This window comes from Suricata suricatta, chromosome 8 (assembly GCF_006229205.1).
Source record: "Suricata suricatta isolate VVHF042 chromosome 8, meerkat_22Aug2017_6uvM2_HiC, whole genome shotgun sequence".
NCBI lineage: Eukaryota > Metazoa > Chordata > Mammalia > Carnivora > Herpestidae > Suricata > Suricata suricatta.
Genome location: NC_043707.1, coordinates 32,629,990 through 32,648,207, shown reverse-complemented (window position 1 = coordinate 32,648,207; position 18,218 = coordinate 32,629,990). Strand labels below are relative to the sequence as shown.

The 18,218-nt window shown below is 46.5% G+C and overlaps 1 protein-coding gene across 1 annotated transcript in view; it reads left to right on the top strand.

Annotated features, from left to right (window-relative positions):
* Positions 1 to 18,218, top strand: part of TRRAP (transformation/transcription domain associated protein) — a 108,297-nt gene that overhangs the window by 23,225 nt on the left and 66,854 nt on the right. The window contains exons 16-28 of the mRNA XM_029945749.1: positions 8 to 190; positions 602 to 796; positions 1,248 to 1,439; positions 3,479 to 3,644; positions 5,319 to 5,575; positions 7,812 to 8,012; positions 9,761 to 9,912; positions 11,389 to 11,588; positions 13,977 to 14,194; positions 14,318 to 14,515; positions 15,058 to 15,318; positions 15,768 to 15,929; positions 18,106 to 18,202. Of these exons, the coding sequence (XP_029801609.1) occupies positions 8 to 190; positions 602 to 796; positions 1,248 to 1,439; positions 3,479 to 3,644; positions 5,319 to 5,575; positions 7,812 to 8,012; positions 9,761 to 9,912; positions 11,389 to 11,588; positions 13,977 to 14,194; positions 14,318 to 14,515; positions 15,058 to 15,318; positions 15,768 to 15,929; positions 18,106 to 18,202 (2,482 nt within the window). The remainder of the gene's footprint in view (positions 1 to 7; positions 191 to 601; positions 797 to 1,247; positions 1,440 to 3,478; positions 3,645 to 5,318; positions 5,576 to 7,811; positions 8,013 to 9,760; positions 9,913 to 11,388; positions 11,589 to 13,976; positions 14,195 to 14,317; positions 14,516 to 15,057; positions 15,319 to 15,767; positions 15,930 to 18,105; positions 18,203 to 18,218) is intronic.

Genomic DNA, 18,218 nt, shown 5'->3' with positions numbered 1-18,218 from the left:
GGTGGTAATTCTGCTCTTGAGTTACTTAGATGTGATGTTTTCTACAGAGTGGTTTTTGTTCACATTAACTGACTGTGCGCTCTCTTTTCCAGAAGCTCAGTTCATTCCCAACAAGCAGTTACAGCCCAAAGAGACTCAGATTTACATAAAACTCGTGAAGTACGCAATGCAGGCTTTAGATATTTATCAGGTAAGGAAGTGCCCTCGGACCAGGCTCCCGGGAGTATGGAAAACCCCTCTGGGATGAGAGGTGATGGAAGGGGCCTTGAGGGTCTCATTTTGGATTGTCTGCAGTATTTGTATCCCCAGCTTTGCTCCTGGTCTGTAGCATAGCATTGCCTTAATGTTCACATCAGCGTGAGCCCTTTGTGGGAGAGGTGGTCTGTGCACATGGAATGCAGTAGAAACAAGATCGAGGTTCCTGTTTGCTTGTCTTAATTATTTTCCAAAACTAAGTTGAGAATACAGAATTAAAAAGATGGGGGACATTTATTATGAAATTCAAATACTGTGTTTTAAACATGCAGCCAGTCCAGGTACGTTATGGGATACGTCCAGAGACGCCGAGTTTTAATGTCCGTGGGCTTCTTCCCCGTGCTAGGTCCAGATAGCTGGCAACGGACAGACCTACATCCGAGTAGCTAACTGCCAGACCGTCAGAATGAAGGAGGAGAAGGAGGTGTTGGAACACTTCGCTGGTGTGTTCACAATGATGAATCCCTTAACATTTAAAGAGATCTTTCAAACGACAGTCCCTTATATGGTGGAGAGAATCTCAAAAAATTATGCTCTTCAGGTATAAAACTTTGTCTTATCTTTTCAACATTAATTTTAAAATTACTTGTATATGTGTGGAGTACTTGGCATCATTTTTATTTTTAGGGTGTTCTAAATGGTATGCTTAAGGATGTGCTTGTAGAAAAACTTAGAGAAATATTAGGATGTAATATTTCTTGTTGAAAATCTCAAGATGTCCTTAGATCAATTTCTTTCGTTAGTAGGAATTAAATCTATGTAAGATGTAGGCTCCTGGTGTTTGATGGTGAGTAAAACAGTGCACTTGAGTATTTGCAGTGAACAGCTCTACTCGGCGCTCAGCAGATTTATTTCCCCCCCCGAGTGGATCGTTAAGTTCTTGCAGTGTCTGACACAGCTTTGATTTTGTGCTTTTGCAAAGGTCATACCTTGGTGTTAAGGATGCTTTGAGGAATTTTTTTTTTTGTCAAGCACGGTTCTCCTTTTGACAGATTGTTGCCAACTCCTTCCTGGCGAACCCCACTACCTCGGCCCTGTTCGCCACCATCCTGGTGGAGTACCTCCTGGCCCGCCTGCCGGAGATGGGCTCCAGCGTGGAGGTCTCCAACCTGTACCTCAAGCTGTTCAAGCTGGTCTTCGGCTCAGTCTCCCTCTTCGCCGCTGAAAATGAACAAATGCTGAAGGTAAAGCTCATTTAGAGCCAGGTGTACGTCGTGGGGGGGGAGTTTTTGTTGTGTTTTAGGTCCTGTTCTCACTTTTTGCACGGAAACTGGAGTTGCTGATTTTAGATTTGTAAAGCGCTCTTTGAGTTCATAAGTATTTGGGCCAGTAAGGACGCCAATGTGAAGAACGTTTTATGGGTTTCTAAGCGAACCTTGATTCATCCATGATTTAAATGAAAACTTCCGAATGCCTAGGTAGGCATTTTTTTATTCCAATCTTTTTCTCTGGATGACACAAATAAAATAGGAACACGTCATTCTTATTTTTAAATTGAGTGATTAAAAAAAAAAAACAAGAAAAAAATGTGTTTACCAGCTTCTCTACCCAAATAGAAACAAACAGGTGGCTTTTGTCACAGTTCTGATTCTGCCAGCCATCGTCTGCTTGAGCTTCGTGTCTCCGCTGTGTTCTTGCGCGGAACGTCTCCTTTTGGGACCACTTGTTTCTTTTTCCTCTTTATGAATTCTAACTAATTTGTATTCCTTACTAGGGATGTGTCTCCTACGTGGTGGGTGACTAATCCAGTATAATTTGATCTCCTTGGTTATTTGATTTTATCAAACAGCTAAAAAAAACCTTACCCGTGGTTACATGTCCCACTGAAAAGGCAGCAGACAGTGACACAAAAGCTTAATAAAAATTCACTTCCACTTAAGGCAAAATATTTTAATTCCTGGAGAAAGCTGAATATTAGCAGTGTTTGTATCTGAAGCGTGAGGTCTTCCCGCACAGGAGTTCTGAAGATGCAAACAAGATCTTTTCTTTCCCCACTGGAGCAGTCAGTGTACAGACAGTGGCCAGGAGCACCAGTGATCTCTGCGTTTGTGTGACTGCTTCCTCAGGTTTTCTCCGTTCTACAGCGGTCACTTAGCAGCATCCTGGAATTACTTTTGTGGTCATCTGAAAGGAAAACGCTTGCGTTTTTCTAAGAACAAGTACTTAATTGTAATCTATGTCCACAGAATTTGGTGTCCTCAAAAAATTTAATTTTGGGGGCACATGGGTGGTTAAGCATCAGACTTCAACTTAGGTCATGCTCTTACTCACAGTTCATGGGTTCGAGCCCTATGTCAGGCTCTGTGCTGACAGCTCAGACCCTACAGCCTGTGTCAGATTCTGTGTCTCCCTCTTTCTGCCCCTCCCCTGGCTCACACTCTGTCTCTCAAATATAAATAAACATTAAAACAATTTTTAAAAAAATAATTTTTGCTGATGTTAGGTACAGAACAACAAAACCAGAATAAAGCCTGATGGTAGGGCATGTGCACACATATGTCGGGTCACGTGTGGTAACAGATCGGGGCTGACGTCAGTGACCATACCAGCCCTCCACAGTTCGCTGTGAACATGCCTGGGGAATGTTTCATGTGCAGCCAAATCTGTCACACAAAAAACCATTTATTTTGTATTTGAAGTACAAAATAAAAAGCTAATCTGGCTTAAAATGGTAATTAAAGTGACATAAATGAATAAAGTGTCTTTTTTTAATTAAAGAAAATATTCTTTTGATTAAGTCTTCCAAAACCTTCCAGTCTCCATTTTTGAGTCTCTTCCAAACTTTGTATATATTCAATTTGATAATGAAGTTTCACTTCCTTTAGGTTACTTTCTGCTTTTAGATTGTTCTAGGAAATGGGCATCTTCATCTTGTTTGACTATTTAGTCTTAGGAGGGAAGTGACCACACTGAGTTGCAGAGCAGAGCAGACAGACCCTCTGGTTCCTGCTCCAGAGTGTTAGGTTTTCAACATCATGTAACTACACAGCGACATAGGCGCCTGTTAGATGCTGCTTCTGTGGCCACAGTGGTGGACACCCACATATGTCAAGACAAATTAATCTGAGCCAAATAAAGGTTGGAAAGGTCTTGTTTTGTTCTGCCTTTAAGAATGAATTTGTCAGAATTTCCCTCCCTCTCCGCAGTGACCCTTCAGTATGAGTTGAGGGTGTAGCCCCTCCTCGCTTAGAGCGCGTTAACCTGCCTTTTCTCCCCCACGCAGCCCCATCTGCACAAGATCGTGAACAGCTCAATGGAACTTGCACAGACTGCCAAAGAGCCCTATAACTACTTCCTGCTGCTCCGGGCCCTGTTCCGCTCCATTGGAGGAGGTAGCCATGACCTCCTGTATCAGGAATTTTTGCCTCTCCTACCAAACCTCCTGCAAGGTTAGAGCAGTGCTTTGTTACCTTTTAGTCTTATGTGCATGTATGGGTTTGGCTGCCTGTGGTTGCAGGGTCCATTCATCCTCTGCGTCCAGCTAAGGTCATGGTGAGGGGATATATGTGCACGTTCCCTGCCAGAGGTGTGCACGTGTGTCCATTCCTGTATCCCACTCTCTTTAAAGGCAGTGAGACTTTGAAGGGAGCCCTTCTGTTCAGGGATGGACCTTCCCCTCCCTACTCAGAGGTGAATAGGAGTTGGAAGATTTCCATCACCCTTGTTAGGACTTGGTTATATTTAGTAGCATTTGGTAAGCAAGTCTAGAAAGTGGTTTCTTTTTCTTTTTTTTTACGTTTATTTTTTGAGAGAGAGAGTGAGACAGAGCATGAGCGGGGAGGGTCAGAGAGAGAAGAAGACACAGTCTGAAGCAGGCTCCAGGCTCTGAGATGTCAGCACAGAGCCCGATGCGGGGCTCGAACTCACCAACCATGAGATCATGATCTGAGCCGAAGTTGGACACTTAACTGACTGAGCCACTCAGGCGCCCCTAGGAAGTGGTTTCTAGTGGTTTAGTAATAATATCAGGGATCCCTAGATCGAGAGAGAGTCAGAATGTAGAAAGTGGTTTCTAGGGGCGTCTGGGTGGCTCAGTCTATTAGGTGTCCAACTTCATCTCGGGTCACGATCTCATGGTTTGTGAGTTCAAGCCCTGCGTCAGACTCTGTGCTGACAGTAGCCTGGAGCCTGCTTCAGATTCTTGTGTCTCCTTCTCTCTCTGCCTCTCCCCTGCTCGTGTTTGTGCTCTCTCTCTCAAAAATAATATTAAAAAAAAAAGTGTTTTCCAGTGACTTAATAGTAATATAAGGGATCCCTAGTTTGAGAGAGAATCAGAATAAGAAGGGGAAAAAGCAATTATAAAGCTGATTTATAAGTTTGTGTTTTTACTATGAGGTAGATTTGCATAACCAGAATCCTGCAATTCCAGTGTGATCAGGAATGCTTTCAAGATACAGAGCTGAAGGGGATTTTTGTGATGCCTCCCCTGAGCCTTCTTGCCTCTGCGCTCGCTCTACCCTGCACTGCCTGGGATGCACCTGCTGTTCAGGCCTTTCTCTTTTTGCTGCTCTCTGAGCACTCTGGGCAGGTCCTCATCTGACCTGTCTCAGTTAGGAAGGAGCTCAGCTTACCCTCACCAAGAGTAGGGAGGTTGATTTTGTGAGAAGGACGGTTTTCTCCATTTGCAAGAAATGAAAGTGGATTTTTAAAAGAATGTTTATTTTACATTTGCAAGAGGTGGTCTGTTGGAAGCCTGCAAAAAGTTGTGAGGCTGTAAACCTCAAGCGTGAGATGAAAGTGCTTTATTGGAGTCTGGATCAGGCTTGTTAAAAATATAACATAATTTTTAAAAGGTCGATGTGTAATATTAGCTGTTTTATTCAGATTAATTAACATTAAGTAATGGTATTGTAGTGGTGTGCGGCCTGCTGCTATTCCCACGAACATGACGGACGGGTCGTGGTTCTAGAACAGGCTTAGCTAACGGAGTGGGTGAGACCTAAACGTCTTCCGTCATCCTGGTGATTGATATCTATGATAAGAAGTGGGACGGTATTCTGTGCGGCAGCTCTGGCCCGTCTGGGGTGACTCTCTGCTCCGACTCCCCCAAACCCCGTTTCTAGGTCTGAACATGCTGCAGAGCGGCCTGCACAAGCAGCACATGAAGGACCTGTTCGTGGAGCTGTGTCTCACGGTGCCCGTGCGGCTGAGCTCCCTCCTGCCCTACTTGCCCATGTTGATGGACCCCCTGGTGTCCGCCCTCAACGGCTCACAGACACTCGTCAGCCAAGGCCTGCGGACCCTGGAGCTGTGCGTGGACAACCTGCAGCCCGACTTCCTCTACGACCACATCCAGCCAGTCCGCGCAGAGCTCATGCAGGCGAGTGTGCATTCTCGCGGGGGCCGGCCCGGGGCCGGGTGGTGGGCGCTCACGGATCTGCTGTTCCTGGGGCTGTGGTTCCTGGAAATGACGGGCCCCAAGTGAGCTGTCTGCACCCCGTGTTGGGCTCTCTGCTAGATGAAGTGGTGTGGTTTTCAACTTCTTTATGAGTCTCCTGGCTTACGAAAAGATGTGAAGAAATACATCTTAAATGGACATTCGTTTTGCAGTATCGCCCCTTTTTCAGAGGGCTTTCACAAGTGTCACACTCATTAAAGTTGATGACTTGTGAAAGCAGGTGTTATGGTTACTCGGTGCTGCCAAGAAGGGCCTTTCTTCGTCCATGAGAGAGCTTGAGACGCCGCAGTAAGGAGAAGCACGCTCCTGAGGGAGGTGCAGGTGTCCACTCGGGGGTCAAAGGACGTGAAGCAGACAACTGAGAGATCATTTCGAAAATGTTTTCTCTTCATTAGAGTTTGTATGTCAAATACTAGGTTTTTCCTTCATATTTTGCCATTTTACGGATTCTAACGTTGGTAATTGTTAGACATTTAGGCTGCCTGTCACTCATCTGCCTCTTTGGTTTGGAGCATTTGGCCCCAACTAGAGGTCTGAGTGCCAGTTTTCTATGATGGAGACTCGGCAAGCCTAGAAGACAGGAGTCCAGATTGGAAACTGCAGCGTGCCCTTGGAGCTGGGTTGGGAGACTTTCCTCACCACTCCTGAAATATGGACCCTGCGCTCTGTCTGGGTGGGAGAGCGTGGTCCTGGAGGTTGGGTCAGGGCCTCCACGTCCACTCTCCCAGCTGTCCTTTGGAGGATTGACGGAGAGCCTGTCTCAAGAGACAGCAGCACTGTTGGTTCTGGAAGGCAGACCCTGGGCCTGGCCCAGGGGTGGGCGAGCACCATGAGGGAGGAGGAGGCAGGCAGGGCTCGGGGGCCTCTTGCTGTTCCGTGAGGCAGACGGCCCCAGGGAGAGACAGGGGCGAGGCTCCTTCCTGCTTTTGGAGACACAGTAACACGAGACAAGTGTCATAGTCCTTTTCTCTGTGGTCCCATCAACCAGCACTTGCTCCCAGTGCCACCCTCTCCCATGGGGTTAAACAGAAATCCCCTCTTCAGACTGTGAGGAGTGGTTGGGCAGGGTTGAGGGGTGGAGGTGGGGGAGCTTAGCACCTCTCAGCAGGGGTTCGTGATGGACACATAAGGGAGGTAAGAGAAATTGAAATTTTGTTTTAAAAAAGAGTTCCAAGATTTTATGTTGCCTATTGCTAGATGCTAATATCTGGTATTATTATGGAAAGTGATTTAAGAAAATAAACTTAAATAGACATAGTTTTTTTTAGTTTGTTTATTTTGAGAGAGAGAGAGAGAGCATGCCCATGTGTACACATGAGCTGGAGAGGGGCAGATAGAGAGAATCCTAAGCAGGTTCCTTGCTGTCAGTGCAGAGCCCAACAAAGGGCTCGAACTCCCGAACCATTAGATCATGTCCTAAGCCAAAATCAGGAGTCAGACATTTAACCAGCTGAGCCACCCAGGCACCCCTAGACAGACATAGTAATTTTGAGGACTTAAGATAGTGTAAGTGAAAGAGTGTGGGAAGATTGACAGGCGTTTTTTGAAACGGTCGAGCGTGCATGGTCCTTATAGGCTGATACAAGGCGCCCATACTTGTTGTCTGTTCCCATAATGCAGGGCCTGTCACGATCTGTGTTTTCCCCTTCACCATTGGACATGAAGTTTGAAATGTATAAGATCATGTATATATCCTGTTGGCAGGAATTTATCTTGTTTATAAGCTATAAAGCCTAATAGTTGAAGTAACAACCTGAGAACCCTCTATCAAATCCAGGACAAGAACTTTACGAGTAAAGGGCATTTCCCTCCATGCCTCTTTGGATCCCATTTTGTACATATGCTTAGATGATCTGTTGTTTAGTTTTCTTGCTTTCGAGCTCTGCGATATTTATCCTGTGCTACCACCTGTGTTTCCCAAGCATGGAGGAGCATTTATGTTTATATCTGCATTTTCTTCTAAAGACAGTTTTTCGGGAAGGATACACAAGATTAATAACATTCGCTTCTTCCAATAAGGGGGAAATGTGCATCTGGGGACAGAGATGTGAGGAAGAATTTTTGCTGAATAATCTTCTATAACTTGGAAATTTTGATTTGAGAACCACAAGAATGCGTTGCCTTGCAAGGATTTTAATCAGAGCTCATTGGGTTTCAGGCTTTATGGCGCACTTTACGCAATCCTGCTGATAGCATTTCTCACGTGGCCTATCGAGTACTTGGTAAGTTTGGTGGCAGTAACAGGAAGATGTTGAAGGAGTCCCAGAAGCTGCACTACGTTGTGACTGAGGTTCAAGGCCCCAGTATCACAGTGGAATTTTCCGATTGTAAAGCATCTCTTCAGCTCCCAATGGAGAAGGTAAATTTGGAAGTCTGTCGGAGCTTCTTAAAGATACTATACATTTCATTTTAAGAAGGCGGATTTCTATTTGAAAATATGTAAATAGAAGGTGCTTTCTTTGGAGGGAATTTCTTTTTTAAGATTTTGTTTCTAAGTAACCTCTGTACCCAACATGGGGCTCTAACTCACAATCTGAGGTCAAGAGTCAAATGCTCTACCCCTTGAGCTGGCCAGGCACCCTTTGGGAGAGAAGTTCTAGCTCAAAGGACATAATGTTTTGGGGGACTGTCTTGGGTGGCGAGAGGGCTTTCCTAACACCAGGAGGCCGGTGGGGGTGTGCTTTCCTGTGAACTCTGGACCCTTGAGCAGTTTCATCCTTTCTGATGGAGCAGGAGACGAGGACGCCCAGCCCATCCCTTTGTTCAGGGCTGACTGTCCTGTTGTGTCACAGAGTAGAGCTCTGCCTGTTCACTTCTCTGTACTCAAAACGTACCCACATAGTGAGTTCCGTTAACTTTTTTTTTTTAATCAGACTTTATTAAACATCTGGGAGGAAGGATGACCATCATGGATAAATGTCCCTGGGGTTCTCTTCCATCATCCTCTCTGTTTCCTGTCCCCCCCACTTCTTAAGCACATGCATTGTCCCTGGCCCTCCCCCAGCCCCACTTGGGTGTCCTTTCCAGATCTCGGTGTGAGGCAAAAACCCAGCTTCTCCACCAAACCTTAATAAAACTATTTGCCAAATAAACACTAGTTTCCTCCTAATAATACAGCTAAAATGCTTTCTTTACATTGCAAGTTGCTGTAGTGAACTTCCTGTGTCTATAGCATGTTTTCACAGAATAGGTAATTTCTTAACCCAGGACTGTTGGCTTCAGCCCTGTCCATGGCATGGTTGGTTATTAGTCGTGAAAGCTAAGCTATCTGACTTTCATTTGACCTCTGCATAGACTAAGAGTAGGAAAATCTCTTTAGAAGTAGTTTCTCCCCCAGAGAAGAAACCAAGTTTTGAAGGTAGACTCCCACGTCCTCCTGGACTACCCCACAGACTTCAGGTGCGTGAGGGGCTAGGCCAGCCTCCTTGCAGGTGGTGGCCAAGGGCGCACAGTACCCCACACAGCTTGGTGGGGGAGCTGCAGGGACCAGGGGAATAAGCTCATGGCCAAGCCAGGTGCTGGCGAATTGCCACTAAAGTAATCCTGCTGTGGCACACATTACACTGCTCTATTCCTTTGGCAGGCAATTGGCTCAAAGTTTACATTGATTCCCACCGCTTTTGAAATAGTCCCCACATGATTTGTTACCTGTTGGCCACCAGGGTGGAGGTGGTGGGAGGAGGGACAGTGCTGTGGTGCCCCCAGGCTCGGGCACGATGGCAAGGACCTGTTGTCATGCTCTCTGCGACCGTTTATGAGTGTGCAGGGCAGGGCTGCTGTCCCTGTAGAGCCCTCTGCTTCCTCACACGCAGCCTGGATGAATCTTTCGTCTTTAACACCCATCACTCCTTCCCCTTAACAGGATTTACAGCTTTAGAATTGTCACTAAGGCTAATCTCTTAGCTGTTAAATGTTTCACGTGATTTTTTTTTTTGTAATTATGCCCCCCCCCACCCCGCTTTCCTGGTCAGCCTAATTGAACAGGATAAAATGTACGTGTAGCTGTGTAGGTTTTATGAAAAAAAACCTCTTTTATCTTTTAAAGAGAGAATTTTGTAGTCCTGTAATTTCTGCATAAACTTCCATTGTTGTGTTTTTTTGCTGTAGGCCATTGAGACTGCTCTAGACTGCCTGAAGAGTGCCAACACCGAGCCCTACTACCGGAGGCAGGCGTGGGAGGTGATCAAGTGCTTCCTGGTGGCAATGATGAGTCTGGAGGACAATAAACACGCCCTCTACCAGCTTCTTGCACACCCTAAGTATGTTGGGGACGTGGTTCTCTGCAACTGGTGCATCTTCCATCGGGATGTAGGGTGGAGAGCGCCTCCCAGGTCTCCTTGGTGTTAGGACTTTGCTCCGTCAAGTCAGGAAATTGGCTTGTGATCTGCCTAGCGATGCTTCTCTGGGCTTTTAGAGAAAAAGAAGAGGAGAAACTGGTTTTGTAGTCTCTCTGTTGCCTCCTGAGGCTGTCAGCTTTAGCAAGCAAGGGTCCTGTCCGTCTCTGTCCTGTTATGTGCCATTATATCCATAGCACTGGGCACATGATAGACATTCAGTGGATCTTTTTGCTTTTCTGGTCTATGGTGACCCTTCCATTCCCCAGATGCTTATCATGTGGTATTGGTGTTTTGTTCCTATCAGTCAAGGCTGTGGCCTTTAGGTGGTGGTGGTCTTTTGTGATCATGTGTGTGCGTATCTTTCTGTGTTATGTATTTCAGGGAAGGGACTTTTGCTCTGTATTTACACGCTTCTCCTAAGAGCATCAGAGCATCAGTGATGGGTGGTCCATGCTCAGTTAGTGAAGCCTCTAGCCAGGTCCTATTCAGTTCCCATGGTAGATTCTTTTTTCTTTGCTTTTTTTTCTTTTTTTTAATGTTTATTTTTGAGGGGGGGGGGCAGAGTGCTAGTGTGGGAGGGGGAGAGAGTGAGGGAGACACAGAATCTGAAGCAGGCTCCAGACTCTGAGCTGTGAGCACAGAGCCCAATGTAGGGCCCAAACCCATGAACTGTGAGATCATGACCTGAGCTGAAGTTGGACGCTTAAGACTGAGCCGCCCAGGCACCTTGGCATGGCGTTCAACATAAAATAGGTATACAGCTGCCTTCAAGAGTTTTCATTTCTATTTGATTATTGATGGGTTTCTTTTTTTTTTTTTTAATGTTTATTTTTGAGAGCGAGAGAGAGCACATACATGCTCGCAAGTGGGGGAGGGACAGAGAGAAAGGGAGACACAGAATCTGAAACAGGCTTCAGGCTCTGAGCTGTCAGCACAGAGTGCAATGCAGGGCTTGAACTCTGAATGGCAAGATCATGACCTAAACCAAAGTCAGGCTGCTTAACTGAATGAGCCACCCAGGCGCCCCAAGTGATTGGTTTATTTCTTAGAATTGGTTCACTTAGTTAAAAAAGACTGAAGTCAAACATCCACTTTCTTTAAAAACTATCAAGACACTAAATCTGCTGCCACGTTGTAATGTTGCTCTGACCCCTCGCCTGTGCTCATATTAGCTAGAACACACTTGGGGGCTTGTGAACCGCTGGTTCTAGACACTCATGATGAAATCCGTCCTGTTTGAGTCCAGGTGCTGCTGGAATTACAGCAGAGAAATGAACGCACTTGGGCCTGTCTGAATAAGAGCACGGTTGGCAGGTTGAAAATGAAAAAAGAAGTGCCGGTGGCATCATCAGGTCAGGACTTGGGTGTTGTGATGACAGATCCACTTTTGTCTCTCAGCTTTACAGAAAAGACCATCCCCAATGTCATCATATCACATCGCTACAAAGCACAGGACACTCCAGCTCGGAAGACGTTTGAGCAGGCCCTGACTGGGGCGTTCATGTCTGCCGTCATCAAGGACCTCCGGCCCAGCGCGCTGCCCTTCGTCGCCAGCTTGATCCGCCACTACACGATGGTGGCAGTGGCTCAGCAGTGTGGTGAGTGGGGCGGCGCAGGTGCTCACGTGACTTCCTCGGGCTGCTTCTGAAGCTGCAGCAGGACCTCATGGTGTTTCAGAGAAGCGGTTCCGCTGGTTAAGTTTTGGCCTCTGTTTCTTCATCCCCACTTACTGTGGAATGATTGGTATTTCATGATGGGTGCAGCATTAATTTAAAAATTGTGACCACAGTTCATTTGTAAAACGTGCCCATTTAATATTTTGGCCCTTTGTTTTTTCATGAAAATGGGGATGGAGTACTTCGGGGCACTCTGCGTGTATAACAGTTGCCGGTCCCCCATGTTGCTGGTCTTCTCTTGTGTTGATTTCCAAGGCCCAGTCTCCCCTCTCTGCCCTCCGGCTGTCAGCCTGCTCCCCCAGTCTCCATGATTATCTCGGCTCCTGGAGTGGTTATCCCTGCCACCCCACCTCTGCTTTGAGGCCCTCAGGCTCTGGGTGGGGACCGGCCACTTTTGTTTGTCTGTTGTTTTTCTTCCTAATCCATCCAGACGGTGCTTCTGCAGATGGCAGTAAATATGTCCTGACACTGTCAGTTACTGTGTAAGTTTCTGAACACTTGCTCGCACCTTCTGCAGCTCCTCTCAGACCAGCACTGGGCAGGTGTCCCCAAGACCCCTCACCCTCCAGAGCGCCAAAGTGGCTTTCTCTGAACACCAAAGAACACCTAGATCTTTCCCTCTTGTATCTCTCCTCAGCCTTCCTGGCCTGAATAGTCTGTGCTATATGGTTTATCTTAGATTATTTCTCAGTGTCCCTGTTACTGTCTTTACCAGAAGACCTGTAAGCCTCTTGGTATCGTCTATCTTGCTGGATGCCTCCAAGACATGATTCAGTAGCAGATTATTTTCTGTGTCTGTCCGGTGTCTGGCCAAAGTTGCTGTTTAATTGTTATTTGTATGTCAGGAAGTCCAGAGCATAGACCATAGTCATTTCTATGCTGTGCCCTGAGGTCTGTTCAGTGATTGTTAAATTTTTTTTTAATATTTATTTTTGAGAGAGAGAGAGAGAGAGAGTTGGGGAGGGGGTGGCAGAGAGAGAAGGAGACACAGAATCTGAAGCAGGCTCCAGGCTCTGAGCTATCAGCACAGAGCCTGATGTGGGACTTGAACTCACTTCATGACTTCATGACCTGAGCCAAAGTCAGATGCTTAAGTGACTGAGCACCCAGGCATCCCTAATTTATTAAAACAAGGTACTAACACATTAAAAAAAATTTTTTTTAAACATTTATTTAGTTTTGAGAGACAGAGAGAGGCAAAGCATGAGCAGGGAGGGGTCAGAGAGAGAGGGAGATAGAGAATCCGAAGCAGACACCAGGTTCTGAGCTGTCAGCACAGAGCCCGACGTGGGGCTTGAACCCACAAATCATGAGATCATGACCTGAGCTGAAGTTGGACGCTCAGCCAACTGAGCCATCATGTGCCCTAAACTTAATGCAGTTTTGAGTTATGACCGAGAAAATCTGAAAATATCATTAATAATGAAAAAAATTGAGAAAAATTGCTTTAGTGCGAATTAGACCACTTAGTGTACAAGTAATTGCAATTTAACAGAAGTTGGTCTAAAGTACCAGAGCTGACAGATTAGTTGGAGAAAGACACCTATCATATGACTTCACCCATATGAGGACTTTAAGATACAAAACAGATGAACATAAGGGAAGGGAAACAAAATAATATAAGAACGGAGGAGGGGGGAACATAAGAGACTCTTAAATACAGAGAACATGCAGGGTTGCTGGAGGGGTGGTGGGAGGGGGGATGGGCTAAATGGGTGAGGGGCAATAAGGAATCTACTCCCGAAATCATTGTTGCACCATATGCCAACTAACTTGGATATAAAATAAATTATTAAAAATCTTTAAAAAAATAAAGTACCAGTGCTGGCTTTTATTGAGCTCCTGACCTCTAATTTGAAAATGAGATAGTTTAGGGGCGACTGGCTGGCAGAGTTGGTAGATTATGCAACTCTTCATCCTCAGGCTCATGAGTTCGAACCCTATGTTTGGTGCAGAGATTACTAAAAACATAAACCAAAAAAATTTAGGGGTGGCTGGGTGGCTCGGTTAAGCATCTAACACATAACCTTGGCTCAGGTCCTGATACCACTATCATCACCTTGAACCTTGCATTGGGCTCTGAGCTGACAGTGCAGAGCCTGCTTGGGATTCTCTCTTTCCCTCTCTGGCTCTTCTCTGCTTGCATGCACACATGTTCTCTCTCTCTCTCTCTCTCTCTCTCTCTCTCTCTCTCTCAAAATAAATAAACTTTAAAAATTTTTTTTAATGAGGTAGTTTTGCCATTTGAGGGACAAGAACGTCCATGTAAATAACCTTGACTTTCTCCCACGCCTGCTGCCTCTCTTTCAGGTCCTTTCTTGCTACCTTGCTACCAGGTGGGCAGCCAGCCCAGCACAGCCATGTTTCACAGTGAAGAAAATGGGTCGAAAGGAATGGATCCCTTGGTCCTTATTGATGCAATAGCTATTTGCATGGCGTACGAGGAGAAGGAACTCTGCAAGATTGGAGAGGTGGCGCTAGCTGTGATATTTGATGTTGCAAGTATCATCCTGGGCTCAAAGGAGAGGGTAAGGGAAGACTGAGGAGGATCTTCTGTCTTGGGGGTGTTTGTGCCTGTGGGTAGTCATTCTGCAAACTGGTGGTTTCAGAGTTGCAACAACATTATGGTTTGTGTGTGTGTTTCTCCCCAGGCATGTCAGCTGCCCCTGTTTTCTTACATCGTCGAACGCTTGTGTGCGTGTTGTTATGAGCAGGCCTGGTATGCAAAGCTGGGGGGTGTGGTGTCCATTAAGTTTCTCATGGAGCGGCTGCCTCTCACGTGGGTTCTCCAGAACCAGCAGACGTTCCTCAAAGCGCTTCTCTTTGTCATGATGGACTTGACCGGAGAGGTAGGTAGTGGGTGGTCCCAAACCTAACCAAGTTCCGCAACTGATTTGCCTGGAGAATAGTTAGTATGAGGCAGTTCTGGAAATGTGCTTCCTAGAAGCTTAGGTTCCATTACAGCATCTTTAATAAAAGGACAGGCCAGAACCACCATGGGCTTTCCCTTGTTGTCTAACTGTCTGTCTGCCTTGCTAAGGTGTAGTTCCATAACATGGTATATCCAACTGTGAAGGGAAACCGCACTTCTCACTCCTGCCAGACAGCTGAGTAGTGCGGGGGCTGCAGGAGTTTCTGTCGCAGTTGCATTTTTCTGAACCTGTGTGCAGGTGTGACTCGAACCAGCGATACCGTGGGCGTTGCCAGCTCATCTGATTCGTAAATACAAAGAGTACATCTAGATCTGTGTTTTCTTTTCTGAGGGACATATGGGAATTCCGGGAAGGCGATTTAGGCCCGGAAGCACTGAACGGGGCTTGTGCCATAGCCTCGTTAAGCCAGCTGGCACGAGGGGTGTGGGCACGCGTGCTGAGGACTCCCTGGCCTGCAGGTTTCCAATGGGGCGGTCGCCATGGCAAAGACCACCCTGGAGCAGCTTCTGATGAGGTGCGCGGCGCCTTTGAAAGACGAAGAGAGAGCCGAAGAGATCGTGGCGGCTCAGGAGAAGTCCTTTCACCACGTGACACATGACTTGGTTCGGGAAGTCACCTCTCCAAATTCCACTGTGAGGAAGCAGGCCATGCATTCCTTGCAGGTCTTAGCGCAGGTCACTGGGAAAAGCGTGACCGTGATCATGGAGCCTCATAAAGAGGTGAGATTACCGCACTGGAATTAGGATACTTTGAGCAAAATGTTTGAGACCGCTTTCCTTCAGATTTGACTTTAAGGTAATGTATAGTCTGTAATTGGGCGTCCACCTCGCGAAGTGCGACTGGACGACTAGACGCGCCCCCTTTGACCGCAGGCAGAAAGCAGCGTGCTTGAGTCAGGGACTCTGCTCGTAGTTGTGTCAGAACAGAGGGCTGGTTTCTTGGGTCTCTGGAGCACAATCTGGTCGCTGTTTTAAGAGTGGGGACTCTGGAGACTTAGGAGTTAAATGTATTGACGTGTAACTACGATCCCTTCCCTAACTGATGGACATCCATAGTAACTTTTTGTCTCACGGTTTTCAAATTGGGAATTAATTCCGAGTACTGTGAGGAGCAGGATTTGCTTTTTAGGGACGGCTGGTCAGTGGTGCCGACTCCATTGCTCTTCCAGGTCCTCCAGGACATGGTCCCACCAAAGAAGCACTTGCTCAGACACCAGCCTGCCAATGCACAGATTGGCCTGATGGAGGGGAACACGTTCTGCACCACACTGCAGCCCAGGCTCTTCACGATGGATCTCAACGTGGTGGAGCATAAGGTGTTCTACACAGAGGTAGGGGGGTGGTGGTGTGGTGTGCTGTGGATGGTGATGGCGTGTGTCTGGTAGCCTGTCTGTGCGCAAAGACTGGTCAGGCAGCATTCAGAGAAGGCGCGGGTGGTGACCCCAGGTAACCAGCCCCAGACTGGCACAGCATGCTGCATAGGTACGTGACGGAAAGTGGGTCTGGTGACCAGAGATGTTTGACTATGTGCGACTGTCTTACGAGTCCTTAGACCTGTGTGAGTCACGCTCTGTGAGGAACCTTGCTGTCCAGGGCCTTGAAGATGTCATCACGGTCATCAGCTGTGCCCACAGTACGGCGGGCTCAGAGCCAGTGCCAGTGTGTTTAATTTATTCATCACTTAAGTGTGTGCCATGCGCTGTGGAGAACAGGCTTCACAGGAGCACCCTCATGTGGCTCTGACGGCACTCCATGAGACACAGATGCCAGTTCTGCTCACCCTGGGCAGTGGCAGATGGCATCTTACTGACGCTTGTCTCTAAACATCCCGGCATGGGGTGACAGTAGACAGTGAGAGTCAAGTGGAACTATAGATAACAGCCAAACTCTAAGCATTAATTCTTAGAATACAATAATGGTCTGGGGATCAGTCTCCATGTGAGATTTTTTAAGGCCTGAATTGTACTCTGGCGGCATTGTTGGAGTAAACTGAGGCAAAAATCATAAGGAAGCAAGATTTTTCCAATCCACACTAAGTTTGAATTTCCAAGTATGAAAACTTTGCCTCCAATTGAGTTTTTAAGTCCTGTGTATTTGCTTGAATGTAGGGTGATGTGATCACGTGGTCTAGCTTTGACCTTTTATACCTTCTAATGTCCCCTGTGTAAGTCATTGCTCACATGACCTGGCCGAGGTTCTAGAAGAGCCGCCGGATGATGGGAGGAAGTTTTCCCTTTGGTGGATCCAGATGGATGTGTTAAACCATGTGGAAAATTCCTCACTCAGCTGAGACCAGATCCTAGTAGTGCTGGGAGAAAAATTTCAGGGACTGTACCTGGTTTCCCAAGTGCTGATAATGTACTAGCTGCATCAAAACATGTGAGGATCTTTTGAAAAATGGAGACTCTGGAGTCTTCTCCCTGGAAGTTTGGGGTCAGACCTGCAAATCTGTCCTCTACAAGCTTCCCCCAGCTTCTCGGGTGATTCTGGTGCATGTCATGTTCGGAACTCTGTCTGGATGTAGAGACAGATGCAGTTGTCTGTATATGTGTGCACATGCGTGTTTCATATGAGAGTAGACATGATAGAGCGGAATAGGGTGGTGGCTTGAAGTGCTTTTTTCTATGTCCTTTTTAGCTGTTTTAAATCATTTACTAGGTAGGAATCTTTAAGGGAGAAAAGAAACAGTAAAGTTAATTGTGTTTTTCCAAGATGTAAATAGAAGGAGAAAATAGTAATAGAACCACATATGTGATATCTCAGGTATAGATACTGGGGTGTGATAAAATGTCCAGAAACGTAGCTCCAGCAGTCTCTGCGTTCTGGTATTCCCAGCGACTTGCAGCTTCTTTCTTTATGCGCTTTTCTATACTTGGGAGGGGAAGACGTCTTACCACTCAGATACTGAATTATAGCACATGGGTTTGTTGAGCTGTGGCCCAAGGCATTGGGAATAAGCTCTGAATACGGAGGGAGATGTACCTGCCACCAGGATATTGGAGTTAAAGTGATCCCGTGTAGAGAAAAAATGCTGTGGTGTAAGAGTGGGCGAGAAAGTATCAGAACGTACTTCACTACTGAGGTTGACTGAGTTTGCTTTAGAAGGAAGCTCAGCCCCATTTGGTATTAAATTGTCTAGGATGTGAATTTAGTTTGTTAATTGTGTGTGTGTGTGTGTGTGTGTGTGTGTAAGATTGCTGTTATTTAAAAAAAACTTTTTTTCTCCTAATGTTTTATTTTTGAGAGAGAGAGAGCGCACGACAGCACGAGCAGAGGTGGGTCAGAGAGAGAGGGAGACACAGAATCCGAAGCAGGCTCCAGGCTCTGAGCTGTCAGCACACAGCCCGATGTGGGGCTCAAACCCACGAACCAGGAGATCATGACCAGAGCTGAAGCCAGATGCTCAACCGAACGACCCACCCAGGCGCCCATGTGTTCCTTTATTTTCAAGATTATTGTGTCTTGACAGGAAGAGCAGGCTAAATTAAATCATTTTATCTTTTACAGCTGTTAAATTTGTGCGAGGCTGAAGACTCCGCTTTAACGAAGCTGCCTTGTTATAAAAGCCTTCCATCCCTCGTACCTTTGCGAATTGCAGCGTTAAGTAAGTTAATGTAAAT